At 44.3% G+C, this 23,963-nt stretch overlaps 1 protein-coding gene across 2 annotated transcripts in view; it reads left to right on the forward strand.

Annotated features, from left to right (window-relative positions):
- Window positions 1–4,294: 4,294 nt before the first annotated feature.
- Window positions 4,295–23,963, forward strand: part of PPEF2 (protein phosphatase with EF-hand domain 2) — a 31,541-nt gene continuing 11,872 nt past the window's right edge. The window contains exons 1-11 of one of the 2 annotated variants that reach the window (XM_032224038.1): window positions 4,295–4,916; window positions 6,060–6,187; window positions 8,085–8,142; window positions 9,353–9,522; window positions 12,845–12,959; window positions 14,693–14,739; window positions 16,057–16,223; window positions 17,090–17,126; window positions 17,227–17,376; window positions 18,381–18,575; window positions 21,597–21,782. In XM_032224038.1, coding sequence (XP_032079929.1) covers window positions 4,832–4,916; window positions 6,060–6,187; window positions 8,085–8,142; window positions 9,353–9,522; window positions 12,845–12,959; window positions 14,693–14,739; window positions 16,057–16,223; window positions 17,090–17,126; window positions 17,227–17,376; window positions 18,381–18,575; window positions 21,597–21,782 — 1,338 coding nt within the window. In that variant the 5' untranslated portion in view covers window positions 4,295–4,831. Of the gene's footprint in view, window positions 4,917–5,718; window positions 6,188–8,084; window positions 8,143–9,352; window positions 9,523–12,844; window positions 12,960–14,692; window positions 14,740–16,056; window positions 16,224–17,089; window positions 17,127–17,226; window positions 17,377–18,380; window positions 18,576–21,596; window positions 21,783–23,963 lie in introns of those variants that run through there. The other variant, XM_032224037.1, reaches the window with a different exon arrangement.

Here is a 23,963-nt window from a genome sequence, read left to right on the forward strand (position 1 = left end):
CTAAGCAGTTTGGAGAACCGGTTGTTGGAAGAAATCACATTTTGGTTTTTTCCCACTTTACAGGGCTAATCCTGTAAGGAAGGCAGGAAGGAAGGAAAAATTATGGTGTTTTTTTCTAGCCTAATCTTTCTTGCCCTGCTTACAGAAACTGCCTCTCCGGTTAACCCTTATTACATTGTAACAATTAAGGCGAAGCGCCCATCGACATGAGTGACGTTGAGTTGGCCACACCCACCCAGTCACATGACCACCAAGCCACGCCTACCCAGCTGGTCATTAGGGCAGAGAACCGGTTGTTAAATTATTTGAATCCCACCACAGGATGGATGGATGGATGGATAGATGATAGATAGATGATAGATAGATAGATAGATAGATAGATAGATAGATAGATAGATAGATAGATAGATAGACAGAGATAGATAGATAGATAGATAGATAGATAGATAGATGATAGATAGATAGATAGATAGACAGAGATAGATAGATAGATGATAGATAGATAGATAGATAGATAGATAGATAGATAGATAGATAGATGATAGATAGATAGATAGATAGATAGATAGATAGATAGATAGACAGAGATAGATAGATAGATGATAGATAGATAGATAGATAGATAGATGATAGATAGATAGATAGATAGATAGACAGAGATAGATAGATAGATGATAGATAGATAGATAGATAGATAGATAGATAGATAGATAGATAGATAGATGATAGATAGATAGATAGATAGATAGATAGATGATAGATAGATAGATAGATAGATAGATAGATAGATGATAGATAGACAGAGATAGATAGATAGATGATAGATAGATAGATAGATAGATGATAGATAGATAGATGATAGATAGATAGATAGATAGATGATAGATAGATAGATGATAGATAGATAGATAGATAGATAGATAGATAGATAGATAGATAGATAGATAGATAGATAGATAGATAGATAGATAGATGATAGATAGACAGAGATAGATAGATAGATGATAGATAGATAGATAGATAGATAGATAGATAGATGATAGATAGATGATAGATAGATAGATAGATAGATAGATAGATAGATAGATAGATAGATAGATAGATAGATAGATAGATAGATAGATAGATAGCAGTGGTGGGATTCCAATAATTGAACAACCGGTTCTCTGCCCTGATGATTTCTTTCAACCGCCAGTTCACCAAACTGCTCCGAAAGTTAACAACCAGTTCTCCTGAAGTGGTGCGAACCCGCTGAATCCCACCACTGATAGATAGATAGATAGATAGATAGATAGATAGATAGATAGATGGATGGATGGATGGATGGATGGATGGATGGATGGATGGATGGATGGATGGATGGATGGATGGATGGATAGATGGATAGGCAGGCAGACAGGCAGGCAGATGATACACACACACACACACACACAGACAATCCCTACAATTATGTGTCTTCCAGAAACCAGGTTGTTACTTAGGACAGAACTGCTCTCTGTAGCTTGGGGATGGCCTACTTAAGCAAATTCCCCTACATTACGTGTCATCTTTTACTTCAAGAGGTAATTCATACGGATAAGATACAAGTCCCATTAGAGGCTGAAAGAAGTACAGTAGGTATTTAACAAAGCCAATTATAACAACCACATATTCTTTTAGACTTGACTCTATTCCACCGGAGGTATTTTGTGGAATTATAAATGCTAAGTAGGGCTTCATCCTGTTTTCGTGGCGCTGCTTCCTAAGGTCGAGATTTCACACTTGTCCAAATTTGCTGATACAACCTCCACCCAATATAATCACTAATGAGGATCCTCTGATTAAACTCACATGTGATACTTTCTTAAGTCATCTCCTTCCTCTCACACTAATTGGTTGTGACAGAATAATAGCAGTAGACTTATATACCGCTTCATAGGCCTTTCAGGCCTCTCTAAGTGGTTTACAGAGAGTCAGCATATTGCCCCCAACAATCTGGGTCCTCATTTTACCCACCTCGGAAGGATGGAAGGCTGAGTCAACCCTGAGCCGGTGAGATTTGAACCGCTGAACTGCTGATCTAGCAGTAGCCTGCAGTGCTGCATTTAACCACTGCGCCACCTTGGCTCAATGCTGGCTGGGGAATTCTGGGAGTTGAAGTCAGGACATCTTCAAGTTGTCAAGGTTGAGAAACACTGGAATAAGCGATGTAAACAGATCATTGGAAATTGCGTAATAAATCTAACCAAAAAAATACATCTGAAGAGATCTATTTTTTCCAAAGAAATAAAACTTAATTTGACTGATGAGGGTTGCGTTGAAAATGGCATAGAGGCAGTCCTCGTCTTACAACGGCTCACTTAAGTGACCGCTTGCGGTCACAACAGCACTGAAAAAAGTCAGCGGTGAAGCCATATTCATTTAACAACCATGTTCCTAACTTGACAACTGCAGCGGTTCGCTTAACAACCGTGTCAGGAAAGGTCGTAAAAATGGGGCAAAACTAATTTAATAACTCTCTTGCTTAGCAGTGGGGCTCCCAAGGGGCTTTTTTCGGGAGGCAACTGGGCTTTCTTTGAAGATGTTTCGCTTCTCATCCAAGAAGCTTCTTCAGCTCTGACTGGATGGTGGGGAATGGAAGGATTGATATTCCTTGCAGACAGCTGGTCCTTTGCACCCATTTAGAGGGTCGTTGAAGCCCTTGGAGGTTTATCTCTGTCCTCAGGGTCACCCGAGTAGCACTCCTGGCTGCACTAGTCTGCAATTTTTCCTCTGGAAATCCATTCTTACTGCCGCACCATTCAAAAAGTGTTCATCCCAAATTGTATAGCTAAAAGTCTATGGAGAGTCTCAGTCATCCAGGCAGAGGTGGTATTCAGCCAATTCTGACAGGTTCTGGACAGGAGTGGGTTTCTCGCCCCATTCCAACCGGTTCGGTTGGAACGAGGCCGGCAGTGTCCTCGCGCACGCGTGCGGCGCACGCATGCGTACTAGCGTCTGTGCGATGCTCCAGCTGCTCCTGGAGGATCGCGCAGGCACTGTATGCATCCTGCATGCGTGGAAGCGCAGAATTCGTCAAAACCAGGTAAGGAGCGGGCGCGGGCGCGTGGGCACGGGTGGGCCCTTCGCCGTTCCCAGAAGTTACTTACTTCCGGGTTCGGCGACCAACCGGTTCGCAGGGACCGCCGCGAACCGGCTGAAACCCACCCCTGGTTCTGGAGAACCAGTAGCGGAAATTTTGAGTAGTTCGGAGAACCAGCAAATAGGCTGGCCCCGCCCCAGCTGATCTTTTGTTGCCTTGAACACAAGAACAGAGCTGGAAAGCAGGTTAGAGAGATGGGGAGGAATGGGATTTTGCAGTAACCTTCACCCAGGAGTGGGAAGGGAATGGGGATTTTACAATATCCTTCCCCTGCCACGCCCACAAATCCAAGCCATGCCCACAGAACCGGTTGGAATAAAAATTTGAATCCCACCACTGCATCCAGGTCATAGTTGTCCCAAAGATGGGAAACTTGTTCCACTAGACATATATTTGGGGGTCCAACTTGTGACTCTCATTATTGACTTCCCGTTTATAGGATTCTGTAACAAGCTAGGATAATGTCAAAATGGCAACCTGTGCCATGGCATCCTTTTGCAACTGACAAAAATCAGGCGCTGCGAACTTGTTTCTCGTCCTCAGCCGTGGTGGGATTCAGCCAGTTCGCACCTATTCGGGAGAACCGGTTGTTAACTTTCTAAGCAGTTGGGAGAACCAGTTGTTGGAAGAAATCTCCTTTTGTTTTTTTCCCACTTTACAGGACTAATCCTGTAAGGAAGGCAGGAAGGAAACATTCTGGTGTTGTTTCTAGCCTCATCTTCATTGTCCTGCTTACAGAAACTGCCTCTCCAGTTAACCCTTATTGCATTGTAACAGCCTAAAGCGAAGCACCCGTCGATGTGAGTGACGTTGAGCTGGCCATGCCCACCCACTCTCTTGACCACTGAGCCACGCCTACCCAGCTGGTCATTAGGGCAGAGGACCGGTTGTTAAATTATTTGAATCCCACCACTGGTCCTCAGCCACTTTATCTGGACTTCAGTTCCCAGAATTCCCCAAGTAGCCAATTGCCGACATCAAATGTCAAATGTATGTTGGACGTGTAAAAACAAAGAAGGGGAATTTTTTACCATCTATGGTGGACATGTGCAAAAATAATAATAATAATATTTGGATTACGACTCATATCTTAATGCAGAAAATACAGAAAATCCTGAAAATGGAGATAAAAATGAAATCACAACTTTTCCTCTTGGGTTTAATGGAAAAAGAACTGGAGAGGAAAAAAATGGAATTTTGTTACTGTGTATGTTGACATTAAGCAAGACTAAAGGGAGCTTTCACCTTCCCCAGATGCCGGAGGTTTTCCTGAAGCCCAGCGATGGCGAAAATGGTTTATTCCACCCTGCCGGAAGGCTGAAAATCACCTGGCCAGCATTCGCATGTGCGCCGGAGCTGAGGGCTGCCATGCCGGCAAGTACGGCTCCATGTGCCACCTGTGGCACTGAGGTTCGCAATCACGGGTGTAGAATCTCCTGTTGAGCAAGGTGTTGGACTAGGAGACCTCCGAGGTCTCTCCGACTCTGTTATTCTCTTAAGTTCTCAAGCCAACCTTCAGAATGGACCCCTTGTCCTATCTAAGATTCCGGCCAATGGAAGCCAAGAATGTCCCTTCTTTTCTTGCCAGGTTTTTTCCCCATTGGACGATTTAAGACAATGGGGAAGCTGACTGCAAATCAGGTGGCTTGGTTTGTTTTAGGAGCCCGAGAATATCCTTGGGTACCGGTTAACACGATGCGGTTATAAAGCATGGAAAAGAAGCATAAGAAGAAGGATGGCGATTCAGACAAAAGTTACAAACCCATTATTCCGGAGAAACTAACGGTCCAGAAGAGTAAGTACAGAGGCATGTTGGAAGTGCCAAAATGGCCATAGCGATTCAAACCCATGCATTCTGGTTTCGTCTGTGACCAAATCATGAACTGTACAGCGAGTCAACAATTTACGAGTAAAACTGAGCCCAAAATTTAAGCTGCTAAAAACGAGAAATTTGTTGCGCGAGTTTTGCCCCATTTTTAGGATCCTGTTAAGTAAACCCCTGCGGTTGTTAAGTTGGGCTGTTAAGTGAATTCTGGCTTCCCCGTTGACTTTCCTTGTCAGAAGGTCTCAACCCCCCCCCCCAAAAGCAACTAAGGCAGGAGTGGGTTCCTGCCGCCATTACTACCAGTTCGGCGCCCACATTTTTTTTTGTGAATTCTGCTCATTCACATCCAGCAAAGTCTTTCAAGGGAGGATTTACGGTCACAGACCTTATCTGGCTTGGAGAGCTGCCAGGCCGATCTCTGCAAAACTTGGCAAAGAGTCTCGGAGAGTCACGAACCAATTAAGCGAACTAATGGTCTCCTGCAAACTCCACTCCCCTTTCGCTCCTCTTTTTATTCCTCTGGGAGGGGCCATTCATCGTCCACCTGTGGCCTTACTCCCAAGTCGACCCCTGTTCTTTAGCTGTTTCCTTCATCTGGCAGCTCTGTGCATGCGCACACTGGGAACAGGCTCCAGCTGTTCCTCTGCCTCACTGATGTCTGACTGTGAAGGCAGCTGATAACTGGCATACGGCTCTGCCCCACTCTCTGCCTCCGACACAGAGCCCTCATCAGAGCCTTCCCCAGATTCCAGGACCGGGCCATATTCCTCCCCAACCTCCTCACTGTCTGAATCTGCTGCCAGCTCCGTTGGCCACTGGGGGGCCACAACACTAACTGTAACTGGTTGGGGTTAGGGAATTCTGGGAATTGAAGTCAGTCAAGGGCTCCTTGTAAGCTAAAATGGTGCCCGTATTTAAAAGCCTTGCCAGAGGAACACAACAAAACAAGATCGGAAGAATTTCAATGGAGATGTCTTTTGGAGAGGAAACGCAGCATTTTAATCATGTTTTCATTATGCATAACCATGTACTCCAATGAAACCGTGCCTTTTAAATATAGTGGTTGCTTCATGATGCAAATGCTTTCAACTTTGCTCTCTTTTTGTACCTCAGCCATTAGAGCAGCTATTCTGATCCAGCGGTGGTATCGACGTTATGTGGCCCGGCTCGAAATGCGTCGGAGGTGCACCTGGCGCATCTTCCAATCCATAGAATATGCGGGAGAACATGATCACATGAAGGTATGGTGACAGGGGTGGGTTCCTGCCAGTTCTAACCTCTTCTATAGAAGAGGTTCCACAAATCTACAGTGCCGTTTAGAACCGGTTCCAGCTCCCTCCCTCTCCCCGCCCGTCCGCACATCATCAAGATGAAGAGCGAGAGGAGGAATTCTGGGAGTTGAAGTCCACAAGTCTTAAAGCTGTCAAGTTTGAACACCCTTGGGGGTTTTTTTCTAAAGGGTTAGGGGTGCAAGGGTCTTGTAACTTGACAGCTTTAAGACTTGCCTGCTTCAAATGCCAGAGTTTCTGAGCCAACATTTTGGTTGCTAAGCAAGAGCGTTGTTAAGTGAGTTTCACCACATTTTACAAGTTGGCCATGCCCACCCGGTCACATGGCTGGCAAGCCACTCCCACCTGGTCACATGGCCGGCAAGCCACTCCCACAAAGCAGGCCACACCTACAGAAAAGGTTCTAAAAAAATTTGAAACCCACCACTGGTATGGTGGGAACCATTTCATTTTTTTTCATTTTATTAAGATTTATAGGCCGCCCTTTTCCCTGAGGGGACTCGGGGAGGCTTACAATCATTAGGGAGGGGGTGCAATACAAAATAAACAATATGTAAACAAAATAAAGTAATAAAAACACAACTTGCATTCAACATTCAACACTCGGGTGGGGCAAATTAAAGACTTATCCCCAGGCCTGTTGGGAGAGCCAGGTCTTGAGGGCTGCGCAGAAGGTCTGGACGGTGGTGAGGGTGCGTATCTCGACGGGGAGATCGTTCCACAGGGTCGGAGCTGCAACAGAGAAGGCTCTCCTCCGTGTAGTCGCCAGTCGACAACCGGGTTGTGGAAGCACTGGCTCCAAGAATAACAGAGCCCCTACTCAGGCAGAAACCCCTACGTTGTTCCAGATGGTTGTCCGATCTCTTCTTGTAAACCTCCAGTGAGGGAGGATCCACAACTTCTGAGGCAAGTCGTTCCACTGATTAATTGTTCTACCTGTGAGGAAATTTCTCCTTAGTTCTAGGTTGCTTCTTTCTGTTGCTTCGTAGAAAATAATAATAGAGTGAAGTGGAGTGGAGTGGAGTAGACTAGACCAGACTAGAGAATAGAATAGAATAGAATAATGGAATGGAATGGAGTGGAGTGGACAGGAGTGGACTGGACTGGACTGGACTAGAATGGAATTGACTAGAATGGAATGGACTAGAATAGAATGGAATGGACTAGAATAGAATAGAATGGAATGGACTACAGTAGAATGGAATGGACTGGAATAGAACAGACTGGACTGGACTGAACTAGAATAGAATGGACTGGACTGGACTAGAATAGAATGGAATAGAATGGAATGGACTAGAATAGAATAGAATGGAATGGACTAGAATAGAATAGAATGGAATGGACTAGAATAGAATAGAATGGAATGGACTAGAATAGAATAGAATGGAATGGACCAATAGAATGGACTGGACTGGACTACAATAGAATGGAATAGAATGGAATGGACTAGAATAGAATAGAATGGATTGGACTGGACTGGACTAGAATAGAATGGACTGGACTAGAGACTAGAGTAGACTAGACTAGACTAGACTAGAATAGAGTAGAATAGAATAGCAGAGTTGGAATGGACCTTGGAGGTCTTGTAGTCTAGTTCTTGTTCCACCTTCTGGTGCTTTGGAGAATAGCTTGACTCCCTCTTGTTTGGGGCAGCCCTTCAAATATTGGGAGACTGCTCTCATGTCTCCCCTGGTCCTTCTTTTCATCAAACTAAACATAGCTAAGCTAGATATACTACACCTAGTTGGGGTGAAGGAGGATAGCCCAGGAGGACCAAAATAAGAAAAAGAAAAGAAATGTACTGCATGTTTCCTCTCCGTTTTCACAATATTCTTTTGATCTTCTGCAGCTCAGCCATTTCTTTGACTACCTCATGACGAACTTCACGCCAAAAAACACGAAGGAGAGTAAGTGCGTGTATGGGTGTGTATACACAGGTAGTCCTCAATTTACAACAATGGAGCCCCCAAATTCCCATTGCTAAGGGATACAGTTGTTGAGTTTCCCCCCCTTTATACAACCTTTCTTGCCACCATTATTAAGTGAATCACTGCTGATTGTTAAGTGAATGCTTCGGTCATTAAATGAATCATCTTCCCCCTCCCATTATTTTTGGTGGTCGGTTGGGAAAGGATCACATGACCCCAGAACAAGGCAACTGTCATAAGTACATGCCAGTTTCCAAGCATCTGAATTTTGATCATGTGACCACGGGCAACAGTCGTAAGTGTGAAAAGCTGCCATAAGCCATTTATTCCTTTGCCATCGTAACTTTGAATGGTCCCTAAGCGAAACGTAAGTCAAAGACTACTTGTAAAGAACTCTTACTTTTAACTTACTTTAAGACTACAGGCAATAATTGAGCCCAGCGTTTCTGTTGTTAAGTGAGGCAGGTGTTAAGTGACTTTCGCTCCATTTTACAACCTTTCTTGCCACAGTTGTTAAATGAATCACTGCCATGGATAAGGGAGTAACCAGGTTGTTAAGTGACTCTGGCTTCCCCATTGACTTTAGTGGTCAGAAAGTTGTAAAAAGTCTTCGCACAACACAGCAACCATTGTAACTATGAACCAGTGGTGGGTTCCAGCCGGTACGCCCCGGTATGAGTGTACCGGTTCCCTGCTGGGAGCAGCAGGCACCTTACGGGAACAGTGCTGTGTAGGGCCCACCGCCCGCCCGCATTCCTTACCTGTCTTTGACTGAACCGGGCCATCTGCGCATGCGCACGGAGCTTACGGCGCCTGCATGACGCTCCACAGAGCAGCTGGATCATCGCAGGGCGGTGGGTGCGCATGCACGCACAGTGCACGTGTACGTGACGGACGCCCGTCCCCGTCCCAGCCTACCGGTTGCGACGGGATCCGGAACCCACCACTGCTACGAACCCGTTGCCAAGGGGCTGAATTTTGATCCCGTTGATCATAGGGAGGCTGAAAAAGTCGTAAGTGTGAAAGTCACTTTCTCTCAATGCCTTCACTTCGAACAGTCACTAAATGAACTGTTGTAAGTCGAGGACCACCTGCATAATAGTGCCCACCGTGTTAACTTTTCTGATTTCTAAGAGAAATGTGCAAAGCATCTGAAATATCTCAAAATTTTTGCTCTGCTCCTACCAAGAGGAATTCCTTACCCGTATCCTGTCCGACTCGAATACTGCAAAACGCACCAATGTGGAAAAATCAATGGAATCGATGGTGGTCCCTAGCAGCTACAAAGGGCCTCGCCTCGGTTTCCCCCTGAAGCCAGACGACGCGGTTAATGTCCTGGAAGCCTTCAGAAATAATCAAGTAAGAATTATGACTATATATGTATACTTCGTTTTCTCTCTTAAAAAAAAAAAAAGAAGGAAGGAGATATAAACCAATTTTGTTGTATTTAAGTACAATAACAATAAAGATTATACTTATACATTGGTGGTGGGTTTCAAAAAATTTGCGAAACTACTCTGTGGGTGTGGCCTCCTTTGTGGGAGGGGCTTGCTGGCCATGTGACCTGGTGGGAGTGGCTTGCCGGCCATGTGTTTTCTTTCTTTCTTTCTTTCTTTCTTTCTTTCTTTCTTTCTTTCTTTCTTTCTTTCTTTCTTTCTTCCTTCCTTCCTTCCTTCCTTTCTCTCTCTCTCTCTCTCCTTCCTTTTGTCTCTCTGTCCTTTTTTTCTTTCATCTCTCTCTCACTTTTTCTTTCTTTTTTTCTTTTTTTCTTTTTTTTTAATAAATGTTTTTTAATTTTAATTGAAACAAGTACAGCATCTTTCTTTACGTCTGTAGAAAATGTATCAATCGATTACAGATCCTCCACGGTCAACAAACATAACTCATATTAACTTAAGCATTATTATATATCCATTTTCATTTGACTGTAATTATTATTTAAAAGTATTAATACAAGTAATAATCTTGAACAATACCTGCCCACACCAGTGGGAAAAGAAAAAATCAAAAAGAAAAGGCAAAAAAAAATAGAACAAAAAAAAGACACTTTTTTTATTTTTTTATTTTTTTCTTCCTTTCTTTCTCTTTCTCTTTCTGTGTGTGTGTGTGTGTGTGTCAGTGATGGGTTTCAAAAAAATTTGGAACCTCTTCTGTAGGTGTGGCCTGCTTTCCGGGTCCACTGGTGGAATCTCTTCTAACCGGTTCGGTAGATTTGACGAACCGGTTCTACCGAACTGGTGAGAACTGGTAGGAACCCACCTCTGTTATACTTATGTTAAAATTAAATATGTATCTTGAAAAGGAATTATAAGTACGATCAACATAAAATGGAGCTTTATTAATGGATTAATAATTAATAATGGAGAACTATCTCCTCGAACTCTGGAGGATTGGTGACATTATGGTCAATTGAAAATATGGATGTATATTATAAATTAATGGGAATTCTTTGTTCTAATCTCCGCTTTTTCCCCTTGGAGTTAGGTGATATTATAATACTTTAAAGACTTATTGTTATTTGATAGATAATTATGAATTCAAGGAAATAAGGATTGTTACAAATGAAAGAATATTAATGGTAATTTGAACACATCAGGCTCAATGACAGTGAAATATTCAGTTATGTTTAATGCAAAACCAGGGATGTTATTCTTAATCTTAAAAATTGATGCACAAAAACTTGTAACCAAACGACATGCTTGATGAAATGGAGGAAAGGTTTTTTTTCCTTGCTCTTGTTTTGTATGTGTTGTTTTGTTTTTTAAGAAAAAGAATAACAATATATATTAAAAATAAATAAAATGGAGCTTGCTCAGAAGCTGAAATACACCAAGTAAATAAGATGAAGAGTGTGGAAGAGGTAAAGGGAAGAAGAAAGGGATGGGAGAGAGGGCAAGGAGAAGAGGAGGAGAGAAATGGGGAGTGGAAAGGGGAGAGAGGAAGGGGAAGTAGAGAAGGGGAGGATGACAGAAAGAAGAAAGGAGGTAGGGAGGAGGAGGAGAGAGGGAGAAGAAAGTGATGGATAAGGTACAAATATGGTGCATGGAGAGCAGAAGAGCCAATAATTGATTTTGGGAGTTGACGGTAAGACGAATTGATGTAAACATTTAATAATATAATACGATGTTGGCAGTATAATAGTATACATGTGGTTGTATGTTATGAAAACGGAAAAATAAAAAACTTTATTTAAAAAAAAGAAATAATCATGTAAGTAACTGGAGAACAACCTTCTCAATAGCAACAGCACTTAGACTTATCCTGTTCCCCCGAAAATAAGACCTCCCTGGATAATAAGCCCAATTGGGCTTTTGTGCGCATGTGCTAAAATAAGGCCTCTCCCAAAATATTTAAACACATGCACAGCCGAAGAGGGGGAGAAGGGAGGGAGAACATGCCCCATGCACCCTTACTTAACGGCCGCTCCTGCAACCCTAGCCACCGCGCCCCTTCTCTCACGCTAATGGCCACCGAAAAAAGAGCGGCAGGCCCAGCGATGCGCAACACAGCTGCAGCCGTGAGGTGACCAGGCTCGCCGCCTCCTGCGCCTCAAAAATAATAAGACGTCTCTGAAAATAAGGCCAAGCGCCTATTTCCTTTAGTCGTCGTTCGAAGTTACAGCGGCACCGAAAAAAAGCGACTTATGACCATGTTTTTCATTTATGACCATTGCAGCATCCTCATGGTCACGTGACCAAAGTTGAGATCGGGCAGGGGTGGGCGTCAAATATTTCAGCAACGGGTTCTCTGCCCAGTTGCTGAGTGGGCGTGGCCATGCTGGGCGTGGCCTCGTTGGCTTTCTGCACCACGGTGGGGTGAGGGGATTTTTCACCCTCCCCAGACTCCGGAGGCCTTCTGGAACTTCTAGGAGGCCCATTTTTCCCTCTCCCCAAGCCCCCCCCCCACGGGCTCTGCACTTACCTCGCATCCAAAACGGGCCGTGTGGAGATTCCTGGGAAGGGCAGGGTGGGCGAGGCCAGCCAGGGGTGGGATTTGGAGGTTCTCGAACCAGCCATAACGTTAGTTACGGGTTCTCTCAAACCTGGGCGAACCCGTAGAAGCCCACCCCTGAGATCTGGGAACTTGAGAATGGACTATTCATGATGGTTGCAGTGTCCCGGGGTTCGTTACAGATTAACAGAGTTGGAAGGGACCTTGTAGGTCATCTAGTCCAACCCTCCTCCGCCCAAGCAGGTGACCCTACACTATTTCTGACAGAGCCGAGGTGGCGCAGTGGTTAGAGTGCAGTACTGCAGGCCACTTCAGCTGACTGTTATCTGCAGTTCAGTGGTTCTAATCTCACCGGCTCAAGGTTGATTCAGCCTTCCATCCTTCCGAGGTGGGTGAAATGAGGACCCAAACTGTGGGGGCGATGTGCTGACTCTGTCAACCGCTTAGAGAGGGCTGAAAGCCCTATGAAGCGGTATATAAGTCTAACTGCTATTGCTATTGCTATATAAGTCTAACTGCTATTCCTATATGGCAGTTCTGACAAGCAAAGTCAACGGGGAAGCCAGATTCACTTCAATGGGGCAAAGCTCACTTAACAAATGTCTCGCTTAGCCACAGAAATGTTGGGCTCAACTGTGGTCGTAATTCGAGGACTCGCTGTAATGAAGAGCAAGCCTCAACCTCTCCCCAATTGCCTTTTCTAATGCTTTTTTTCCTTTACTCCCAGTAGCAGCTTCATCCTTACTATGTGCTAAAACTCTTCAAAGAGACGGAACATTATCTCAGCCAGCTGCCAAATATCAACAGAATCTCTACCTGCTACAGCGAGGAGATCACCGTGTGTGGTAGGTCCACCTTTTGTAAATACAGGGAGAGGCCTTGGCAAAGTTGCAAGGAAGAGAATAGGAAGAGAGAGATAGCAATATAGATGATAGATTGATGATAGATAGGATAGATAGATGAGATTGATGATAGAGAAGATAAAGATAGATAGAGAGATAGTTAGAGAGATAGAGAGAGAGAGAGAGAGAGAGAGAGATAGGTAGATATGATAGATAGATAGATAGATAGATAGATAGATAGATAGATAGATAGATAGATAGATAGATAGATGATAGATAGATAGATAGATAGATATAGATGAGAGAAAATAAAATAAATATAGAGAGATAGAAAGACAGACAGATAAATATAGAGATATAGATACATGATACATGATAGATATAGATGAAAGAAAATAAATACAATAAATATAGAGATAGATAGACAGACGGATAAATATAGCGATATAGATGAGAGAAAATAAATAAAATATAGACAGATATAGAAATATAGATAAATGATACATGATAGATATAGATGAGAGAAAATAAATAAAATAAAGATAGAGAATAGAGATGATAATGATAGATAAATATGAGAGAAAATAAATACAATAAATCTAGAGATAGATAGACCGACAGATAAATCTAGAGATATAGATAGATGATATATGATAGATATAGATGAGAGAAAATAAATAAAATAAAGATAGATAGATAGATAGATAGATAGATAGATAGATAGATAGATAGATATGAGAGAAAATAAATGCAATATATATATATATATATATATATATATATATATATATATATATATATATATATATGATAGATAGATAGATAGATAGATAGATAGATAGATAGATAGATAGATAGATAGATAGACAGACAGACAGATAGACAGACAGATAAATCTAGAGATATAGATAGATGATACATGATAGATATAGATGAGAGAAAATAAAATAAATAAAGAGAGAGAGAGAGAGAGAGAGAGAGAGAGAGATAGCAGATGAAACAAGTTTTGTCCCATTTTATGACCTTTCTTGCCACAAACGGTTAAGTGAATCACTGCAGCTGTTAAGTTAGTAACCCGGTCGTTAAATGAATCTGGCTTCCCCGTGGACTTTGCTTGTGAGAAGGTCTCAATAGGGAATCCCATGACCCAAGGACACTGCAACCATCATAAATATGAACCAGTTGCCAAGCGTCTATATTTTGTTCATGTGACCATGGGGATGCTGCAATGGTCATAAGTGTGAGAAACGGTCATAAGTCACATTTTCAGGCCCTTGTAACTTCGAACCCCCACTAAACAAACTGTTGTAAATCAAGGACCAAATCACATTGAATTCCTGACCTGCCCATGTTACGTTGGCAGTAGAGGTGGTTGCTGCTGGTTTTGGCCCAGGTCGGGTGAACCGGTAGTAGTAACCGGTAGAGGCTCCGCCCACCCGCCCGGATGCTTCTGTGCATGCGCAGAAGCATCGCACGGGCAAGTGGGAGCGCGCCCGAACCTGTAGTTAAAAAATTGGCAACCTACCACTGGTTGGCAGCAATAAGGAAATATTATGGGATGTTGATTCCTTAGTCTTTTCTCCAGCTCAGCAGTGTCTTGCTTGATGTTAAATAAAACTCCTGCACCATACAAGGAGCCGGATTAAATTGACTTTAAAGACACTTTCCAATTGATATATGCTAGGATTCTATCAAATTCTTCACCGAGATAACACTTTCTCTCTTTCTTTTACTAGGAGACTTACATGGTCAAATATTCGACTTGTTTCACATATTTTACAAGGTAAGCAGAAGCTGCCTGACGATATGTCAGAAGCAATCAAAATAAATAAACCAACCTTGATATAAATACCGGTTGGAAGGAAATGTCCTTCTGGGTTCAGTTCCAAGTGGGGGAAAAGACACTGGAAACATGGAGGCTGCTTGGAAAGATGTTTTTATTTTTATTTTTATTTTATCAATTTCATATATACATTCACAATTATATGATCTCATAACTGTTATTAATAATATGTATTTATAACATTTTTTCCCTACAGTTGACAATATACTTGAAGATTGCTTTCTTACCATCCCATAGATCCATCTTATCTTACAACGGTCCTACTTCTTCTTCCCTCCCTCCCTCTTTCCTTCCCTCGTTTCTTCTCTCCTACTCTCCTTCCTTCCCTCCTTCCTTCCCCCTTCCCTCCTTCTCTCCTTCCCTCCTTCCTTCCCTCCTTCCTTCCTTCCCTCCTTTCTTCTCTCCTTCTCTCCTTCCTTTCCTCCTTCCTTTCCTCCTTCCTTCCCCCCTTCCTTCTCTCCTACATTCCCTCCTTCTTTCCCTCCTTTCTTCTCTCCTTCTCTCCTTCCTTCACTCCTTCCTTCCCTCCTTCCTTCCCTCCTTTCTTCTCTCCTTCCCTCCTTCCTTCCCTCCTTGCTTCCCTCCCTCCTTCCCTCCCTCCTTCCTACCCCCTTTCTTCTCTTTCTTCTCTCCTTCCTTCCTTCCTTCCTTCCTTCCTCCTCTCCTTTCCCTTCTCTCCTTCCCCTTCCTCCCCTTTACCCTTCCCCTCTTCTTCCCATTCCTCCCCTCTTTCCTACTCTTACATTCCCTCCCATTCTTCCTCTGCCTTTCCCTTTCTCCTATTCCTCTCCGGAAAGATGGTTTTAATGGTGGACAGGATCACACGGCTTGAGCTCCTGAACAGAAATGCTTCCAGATGTTGGGTGAAGAAGAAAAAAGAGGCAGAGATGCTGGAAGCCCCTGGTTTTATGCCCTCTCTGGCCTTTGATCTTGATCTTGTATTCTGGCTGGTTGTCAGACTCCCGTGGGGCCATGCAGGGACAACTCTGTAGTCTGGGCTTTGAGTCCAAGTGTGGTTGAAGAACACTCCTGCCAACACTGACAGGAGAAGCCATTGGTAGATAAACAAGGAGCAAACCTCTTCCCTTCCAGCATTGATGATGGTACCTAGTTGGGTCATGAAACGTCTTCAAGAAAATATCAGACTCTGAGATCACCAAGGGCTCCACCAATTGAGGATCACTTGGGGGGCTTGTCTCCTAATCTTGCCGTCCTACTGAAGTTTAATTTTAGGTTTAATCTTTTTCTTCCTTACAGAATGGACTTCCTTCTCCGCAGAAGGTGTATGTCTTTAATGGCGACTTAGTTGACCGAGGCCAGAATTCCATGGAGATCCTGATCATTATCTTTGTTTTCCTCTTGATTTACCCCAAAGAGGTCCACGTGAACAGAGGGAACCACGAGGACTTTATGATCAATTTCCGGTACGGAATCCAAAACATTTGCAGAAACGGCAATCTGTTTTTATTTTATTTATCTTTATAAACCACAAGGGAATTGAGAGTGACTACATCTACATGGAGGGAAGCGTGCAGTGGGGTATCCCGAAGATCTATCCTTGGCCCAGGACCTTTCAAAATTTTCATAAACTTCCAACAGTCACTAAACAAACTGTTATAAGTTGAGGGCTACCTGTAAAAGTTATAGGAAATAACCTGGATGAACTATAAGCAAGATAAATGGATCTTGACCCCTGGCTAAGAAAGTAACCCGAGAAAGTGTTGGAATATATGTTAAAATGTATTTTGTATAGTAAGAATTATTCAGCCAGTAGATGGCAGTGTTCCATGTGCATCTATGGTTATAATCTATGGTTTCTTTATTTTCTGAGGAGAATTTCCTGTTTCCTGTTACAATAATACAGTTGAGCAGTAAAGCACATGGTGATTGTACTCTTTATTTGCTCTATGTGGTGCTTTATTACTTTCCTTGCCGCAGTTGATAAGTTAGTAACCCCGGTTGTTAAGTGAATCTGCCTTCTCCACTGACTTTGCTCTGTCAGAAGGTCCCAAAAGGGGATCACATGACCCGGGGACAGAGCAAAGGTCATAAATATGAGTCAGCTGCCAAGCGCCCGAATTTTGATCATGTGATCATGGGGATGCTGCAAAGTTCGTAACTACGGGAAACGGGTCACATTTTTCAGTGTCACGGTAAATTTGACCCACGCCACTAAATGAACTGTTGTAAGTGGAGGGCTGTCTGTGCCATTTTTAATATTGTTGCTGTTGTTGTTTTTCTTTCCTTCCAAGACATCTATTTAAAACCTTCCCTTCTCTTCTGCCTCTAGCTATGGGTTCACCAGGGAAGTCACACGGAAATATAAGGTACTCCAGTTTGCTTACCTATGGCATCTTCTGTGTTGTCGTCGCGTGACCCCCCGAACTGTGCGTCTTAGTTTTTGCACTCTGCTCCTCTTTCCTCTAGGACCATGCCAACAAACTCCTGGCGGTGATTAAGAACGTTTTCAGCAGCATGCCTTTGGCAACCGTGGTTGACAGGAAGGTCCTGATCGTACATGGAGGTATATCCGATAAGACTGATTTGGACCGCCTAGCCAAAGTTGAGAGATGTAAGGTATGGCGTTAGAAGAGAACCCGCTTTTGTTTGTGGCAGAGCAGAATAACAGAGTTGGAAGGGACCACGGAGGTCTTCGAGTCCACAACCTGTAGCTCAGCCATGACACCCTATACCAGTGATGGTGCTGAACCTTTTTCACATGGGTGCTATCGTGAGCGTGCCCACCCCCATAATTTAATGCCCCCCACTGTACTCCCTGTGCATGTGTGTGTGATCCTCCCCCCCCCCCCCACTGCCCTGTGCTTGCTCGGACGGTTTTCCGGGAGTCTGGGGAGGGTAAAAATGGCCTTCCCCGCCCCCCAGAAGCACTCTGGCGGCTGGAAATGTCCCATTTCCCGATTTCTGGTGGGCCCAGTAGGTCCGTTTTCTGCCCTGCCCAGGCTCCAGAGGCTTTCTAGGAGGCTGGAGAAGGCGAAAATGGCTTCCCCGCCCCCCAGGGGTCCTCCAAAGCCCATTTTCCAATTTCCGGTGGGTCCGGTAGGTTCCTGAACTTCTGTTTTATGCGTTGGGTGGTATTTCGGAGGGCAAAACCAGATGAAAATCAAGGCCCAAAATCAGCTGGCCAGCACGCGCATGTGCTCTGGAGCTGACGGGGCAACGCCACGTGCGCCCTCAGAAATGCCTCCGTGCGCCATCTATGGCACGTGTGCCATAGGTTCGCCATCACAGCCCTACGTCATTCCTGACAAATGGCAGTCCCATCTCTTCTTGAAAATCTCAAGTGATGAACCACCCACAACTTCCGAAGGCAACCTCTGTCCCATGGGTTGATTGGTTCTCATTGTCAGGAAATTCCTCCTTATTTCCAGGTTGAATCTCTCCTTGATCAGTTTCCATCCATTCTTCCTTGTCCTGCCTTCAGGTGCTTTGGAAAATAGCTTGACCCCCTCCAAGATTACTCTTTGTTCTTTCCAATTCCATCACTGGATTGAGAATTTGGTTCTAGAAAAGATCTGATTCTAAGCCACGTATATCCTTTGGTGTCTCCCTTCTCAACTTAGATTCTCTCTGTGCTAGCACCAAAAAGAAGAAAAACTGTGTTCTATACTCAATCGGAAGCTGGCAGGAGTGGTTCCATGCACAGCAACTCCCACGAGGGACAAGAGCGAGTAGAGAAAATTCTAGGACTAGGTTCATCTATGGACTCAGAGAGCTCAAGTTATGACGACGATGACGATGACGATGACATTGAACAGGTAGGCATTTGGAGAACTGCCACAATTCCAACAAGCGGAAAAGTAGAAATGAACCAGGGGTGGGGTTCAATTTTTTTTTTTACTACCGGTTCTGTGGGCATGGCTTGGTGGGCTTGGATTGGTGGGCACGGCAGGGGAAGGATACTGTAAAATCCCCATTTCCCTTCCCACTCCAGGGGAAGGTTACTGCGAAATCCCCATTTCCTCCTGATCCGCTGGGACTTGGGAAGCAGAGAATAGATGGGGGCGGGGCCAGTCAGAGGTGGTATTTATTGGTTCTCTGAACTACTCAAAATTTACACTACCGGTTCTCCAGAACTAGTCAGAACCTGCTGAATACTACCTCTGAAATGAACCCAGCTTAAGGTAGCAATAGCCGGCCCATTTGTAGGAGAAAAAGGGCAGAGCCTGTGGGTGGAGACAAGAGAGTCATCATCCTAGAATCGTTGCGCTCCCACCAGCTATCCAAGTCCGACCTTTCTTGAACTGTGATACTTCTTATCTGCCGCCAATTGTATAGAGGCAGGAGCAATAAATCAAATTAGCAAATGGTCCTGATTCTTCATGCCCAATAAAACCACAACTAAAGGAGTCTAAAAAAACCTTTTCTTTCTAAGAAGTTGGAACAACTCCTTTATAATGGAGGAAAGAGAGAGAGAGGGAGGAAGGGAGAGAGAGAGGGAGGGAGGGAGGGAGGGAGGAAGGAAGGAAGGAAGAAAACTGCCTTCCATGGGCTCCGGAGGCCCTCCGGAGGATGGAAATGGCCCATTTCTGGCCTTCTGTAACTTCCAGAAGGCCCCTTTCCCCCCCATCCCTGAGCCTCCGCACGGGCCCTGCAATTACCGCATGGAGACTCCTGGGAGGGGCAGGGTGGGTGGGGCCAGCCACGGGTAGGATTTGGACCCGTAGCAGCCCACCTCTGGGACTAGGACAGCTCACTATCTCGACATGATTAACTCGCCCCAGCCAACATATTCGGGACAACTCACAGAAGGACAATTCAATGTGGGAATAACTCCAGACAGGGACAAGTGAATTACAATGGGCCTGGTCTTGCTTTAGGTTAGAACTTTCTCAAGTTAGAAGCCCTCAAAACTGCAATACTACTTGTCCCTTTCTGGAATTATCCCATGTTGAATTGTCCCGCGGCAACGTGGATGCAGCGAGTCAGCCGGGGAAAGTCAGCCAAGGTGAGACTGTTGTGGCCCGCCAGCAGCCAGCAGAGCTGGCTGCAGATTCAAACAGTGAGGAGGTTGGGGAGGAACATGGGCCAGTCCTGGAGTCTGGGGAAGGCTTGGACGAGGACTTTGTGTCGGAGGCGGAGAAGAGGGCAGGGCCACATACCAGTTATCAGATGCCTTCAGAGTCAGACATCAGTGAGGCAGATGAACAGCTGGAGCCTGTTTACAGTGTGCGCAGGCGCAGAACTGCCAAGCGAAGGGAAGAGCTAAAGAACAGGGCTCAACTTGGGAGTAAGGCCACAGGTGGATGATGAATGGCCCCTCCCAGAGGAAATAAAAGAGGAGTGAAAGGGGAGTGGAGTTTGCAGGAGACAATTAGTTCACTTAATTGGTTCATGACTCTCTGAGACTCCTTGCCAAGTTCTGCAGATATCGGCCTGGCAGCTCTCCAAGCCAGATAAGGTCTGTGACTGTAAATCCTCCCTTGAAAGACTTTGCTGGATGTGAATGAGCAGAATTCACAATAAATTAATAAAAGGGTTTTTTGTCGGGACCAGGAGTTTGCTTCCTGCTCTTGGGAAGCCTCGCTCAGAACAGAGATGTCTGGAGCAAGTTTTTCCATTCTGATGTTAAGAGTCCCACATTAATGCCCCATGGTCTCCCATGCTCCTGGCTCCAGGTGAATTGAATTCTGAACAAGGGAACTTCTCCAGAGTTTCAAAAATCTGGCTAAAGAATTTGAAAATAAATAAATAAATAGAACTTTGACGTTCCATATGGTGACCGCAGCAGGGATATTCTGTGCGCAGAAATGAAAGTGTACGTTGATTCCCACAATGGAGGAATGGCTGCAAAACTTGGCAGAGTTAGCAGAGATGGCAACATGGATAGCTTTGTTTAAAGGAAAGAATGCAATTAAATTTGTTTCTGCTTGGAACCACTTTTGGACGTTGTGCTTGAGGCTTTTGAAGCTTTGGTTTTGGGTTTTGCTGATTAAATACGTTTGTTGTTACGATGCATTATTATATAAAAGTAAAAGAAAGGTTGCATGTTATTACCTTGTTCTACTGAGCCCAAAGGGGTTGGAAGTCAATGCTTTTTTCTTTCTTTCTCCCTTTGATCCTAGATTTTTTTTCCCCCTTCCCCTATTTTTCCTTTATTTTCCTTTTGTTTTCTTTTTGCATTTTTGTATCTTATATTTTGATAAACTAATAAAAATTCAAAACTCTCAGGATTTCAAATGTTGACGCTATTCCTTGCTGGTTCCACCACAAAACCGTGGTAGACTAAAGCGCGCTCGACGAAAGCGCGTACCTGACGTCATCACAGCGCGACGAAAACATCACGCTGTGAGCGGTAAAGTTAAAATTAACGCGAAAACCTTACCCTAACCCCCCCAAACCTAACCCTAAACCTAACCTTAAACCTAACCCTTAACCTAACCCTAAACCTAACCCTAAACCTAACCCTTAACCTAACGCTAAACCTAACGCTAACCCTTAACCTAACCCTAAACCTAACCCTAACGCTTAACGTAACCCTAAACCTAACCCTAACCCTTAACCTAACCCTAACCCTAACCCTAAACCTAACCCTTACCTTTACGTGAATCGGCTTGCTTTAAAAGCGCTTTTTAAAGCGCCCTTTTTTCTCCGCGGTCGTATTTGTCGCGCTGCTGATGATGTCAGGTACGCGCTTTAATCGGGCACGCTTTAGTGGACCGTGGTTTTGTCGTGCCACGTCCTTGCTGACGTTTGTTCTGAAAGTGGACTTATATACCTGACTCCTGCACGGAATTAAACGAAAGCAACTGGAAAACCTCCTGTGACTTTTCTTCTAGGTTGTAGATATTTTATGGAGTGACCCTGATCCCAAACCCGGATGCACAGAGAATATAGAAAGGGGTGGAGGCTGTTACTTCGGACCTGATGTGACGGATATGTTTTTGCAAAAACACGGCCTGCAGTTCATCATCCGCTCTCATGAATGCAAGCCAGACGGTTATGAATTCGACCACAATCGGAAGGTACCGTGTTTTTCAGAGTATAAGACGCACCAAGATTTTGAAGAGGCAAATTAAAAAGAAAAAAAACGTTTTTGCGCTCTGCAGAGTTCCAAAATACGGGCCCGTTTTTTGTCAAAAAAAAAAAAGGGCATGCATAGCCTTTAGGAAGCTTATAGAGTGCTCCTGGGGGCTGGGTAAAAACAAGCAAAAAAGGGGCCTGTTTTTCGCTCATTTCTGCCCTCCCCAGCCCCCGGGAGCACTCTGGAAGCCTCCTAAAGGTTCTGCCTGGCCATTTTGGTGAAGGGGCGGGGTTTCAGGAGCCAGAAAATCTTGTATTCAGTGTATAAGACGCATCCAGATTCTCACCCTCATTTTTGAGGGGAAAAGGTGCGTCTTATACTCTGAAAAATCCGGGGATCAGTTTCTAGGGTGTTGATGGAGGGGTGCAGGCTGTCAGCAAAAGCTTCTGGAGTGCAAAAGTGCACGAGGAATAAAACCATAGATTCACAGGATCACAAAATCAAAGGATCATAGAATCACAAAATCATAGAGTCACAGAATAACAAAAATCACATAATCACGGAATCATAGAATCATGGAAATATGGAATCACAGAACCATAGAATCACAGAATCATAGTCACAGAATCAAAGAATCAAAGAGTCACAGAATCACAAAATCACAGGATCACAGAATCACAAAATCAAAGAATCACAGAATCACAGAATCATAGAATAACAGAACATGGAATCACAGAACCATAGTCACAGAATCAAAGAATCATAAAATCACAGGATCACAAAACCATAGAGTCATCATAGAGTCATCATGGAGTCATAAACTCATAGAATCAATCATAAAATCATAGGGCTGAAAGTGACCTTGGAAAGTCTTCTAGTCCAACACTCTAAGCTTCCACCCACTACTACCTGTCCTGCTCTTGGGTGCAATGGAGAGTAAATTGAAGCTCCCTCCCCTTTAAATATTGGAAGACAGTTATCATGTCTCTCCTAAACATTACTTTGGTCGGGCTAAACATAACTAGACCCTTAGCCATTCGTCATAATTTTTTTGCTTCCACACCAGTGGTGGGATTCAAATAATTTAACAACCGGTTCTCTGCCCTAATGACCAGCTGGGTAGGCGGGGCTCGGTGGTCATGTGACTGAGTGGGCACGGCCAACTCAACATCACTCAGGTCGATGGACGCTTTGCCTTAGCTGTTACAATGTAATAAGGGTTAACCGGAGAGGCAGTTTGTATAAGCAGGGCAACAAAGATGAGGCTAGAAACAACACCAGAATGTTTCCTTCCTGCCTTCCTTACAGGATTAGCCCTGTAAAGCGGGGAAAAAACAAAAGGAGATTTCTTCCAACAACCGGTTCTCCGAACTGCTTAGAAAGTTAACAACCGGTGCTCCCAAATAGGTGCGAACCGGCTGAATCCCACCACTGCTCCAGACATTTGTCATCTTTGATGCTCTTCTCTGCCCTCTGTCAGGGCTGCCCTTATGCTACGCTGCATCTCGCTTGCTGTTGGCAGCCTGCCATTGAAAGCGGGGGAAGGAATGCATGTGAGGGAGGGTTGTCAAGGGATACCATGAGAAAATGAAGTCAAGCCTCAGAAGGTCCATGAGAAGTGGTGTCAAGGACAGGTGAAGGAATACCAGCTGCAGACTGGGACTGTTTCCCCAGACAGGGCAAAATATATACTTTGCGTAGGGAAACTTCAGATCCAGCTTTGCTGCTTCTCTAAGCACTTGGCTTTAGTTAAAGTGTACCTTTTGGCTAATCATGGGCCTAAGAGTCTTTCTTTTCTAACTGACCAAGCTGGGACAGTTGACACATTTCTTTCTAGGACCTCAGCATATGCTCTGTGTATATCAACTCACTAAGCAACCAGTTGTAAGTTAACAAGTACCTATAGAAATAAAATAAAAAAGGGGCACGGTGGTTCAGTGACTAAGACGCTGAGCTTGTCGATCAGAAAGGTAGGCAGTTCAGCGGTTCGAATCCCTAGCGCCGTGTAACAGAGTGCGCTCCCGCTACCTGTCCCAGCTTCTGCCAACCTAGCAGTTCGAATGCATGTAAAAATGCAAGTAGAAAAATAGGGACCATCTTTGGTGGGAAGGTAACAGCGTTCTGTGCACCTTCGGTGTTGAGTCATGCCGGCCACATGACCATGAAGACGTCTTCAGACAGC

The sequence above is a fragment of the Thamnophis elegans genome, chromosome 9 (assembly GCF_009769535.1).
Source record: "Thamnophis elegans isolate rThaEle1 chromosome 9, rThaEle1.pri, whole genome shotgun sequence".
NCBI classification, from domain to species: domain Eukaryota; kingdom Metazoa; phylum Chordata; class Lepidosauria; order Squamata; family Colubridae; genus Thamnophis; species Thamnophis elegans.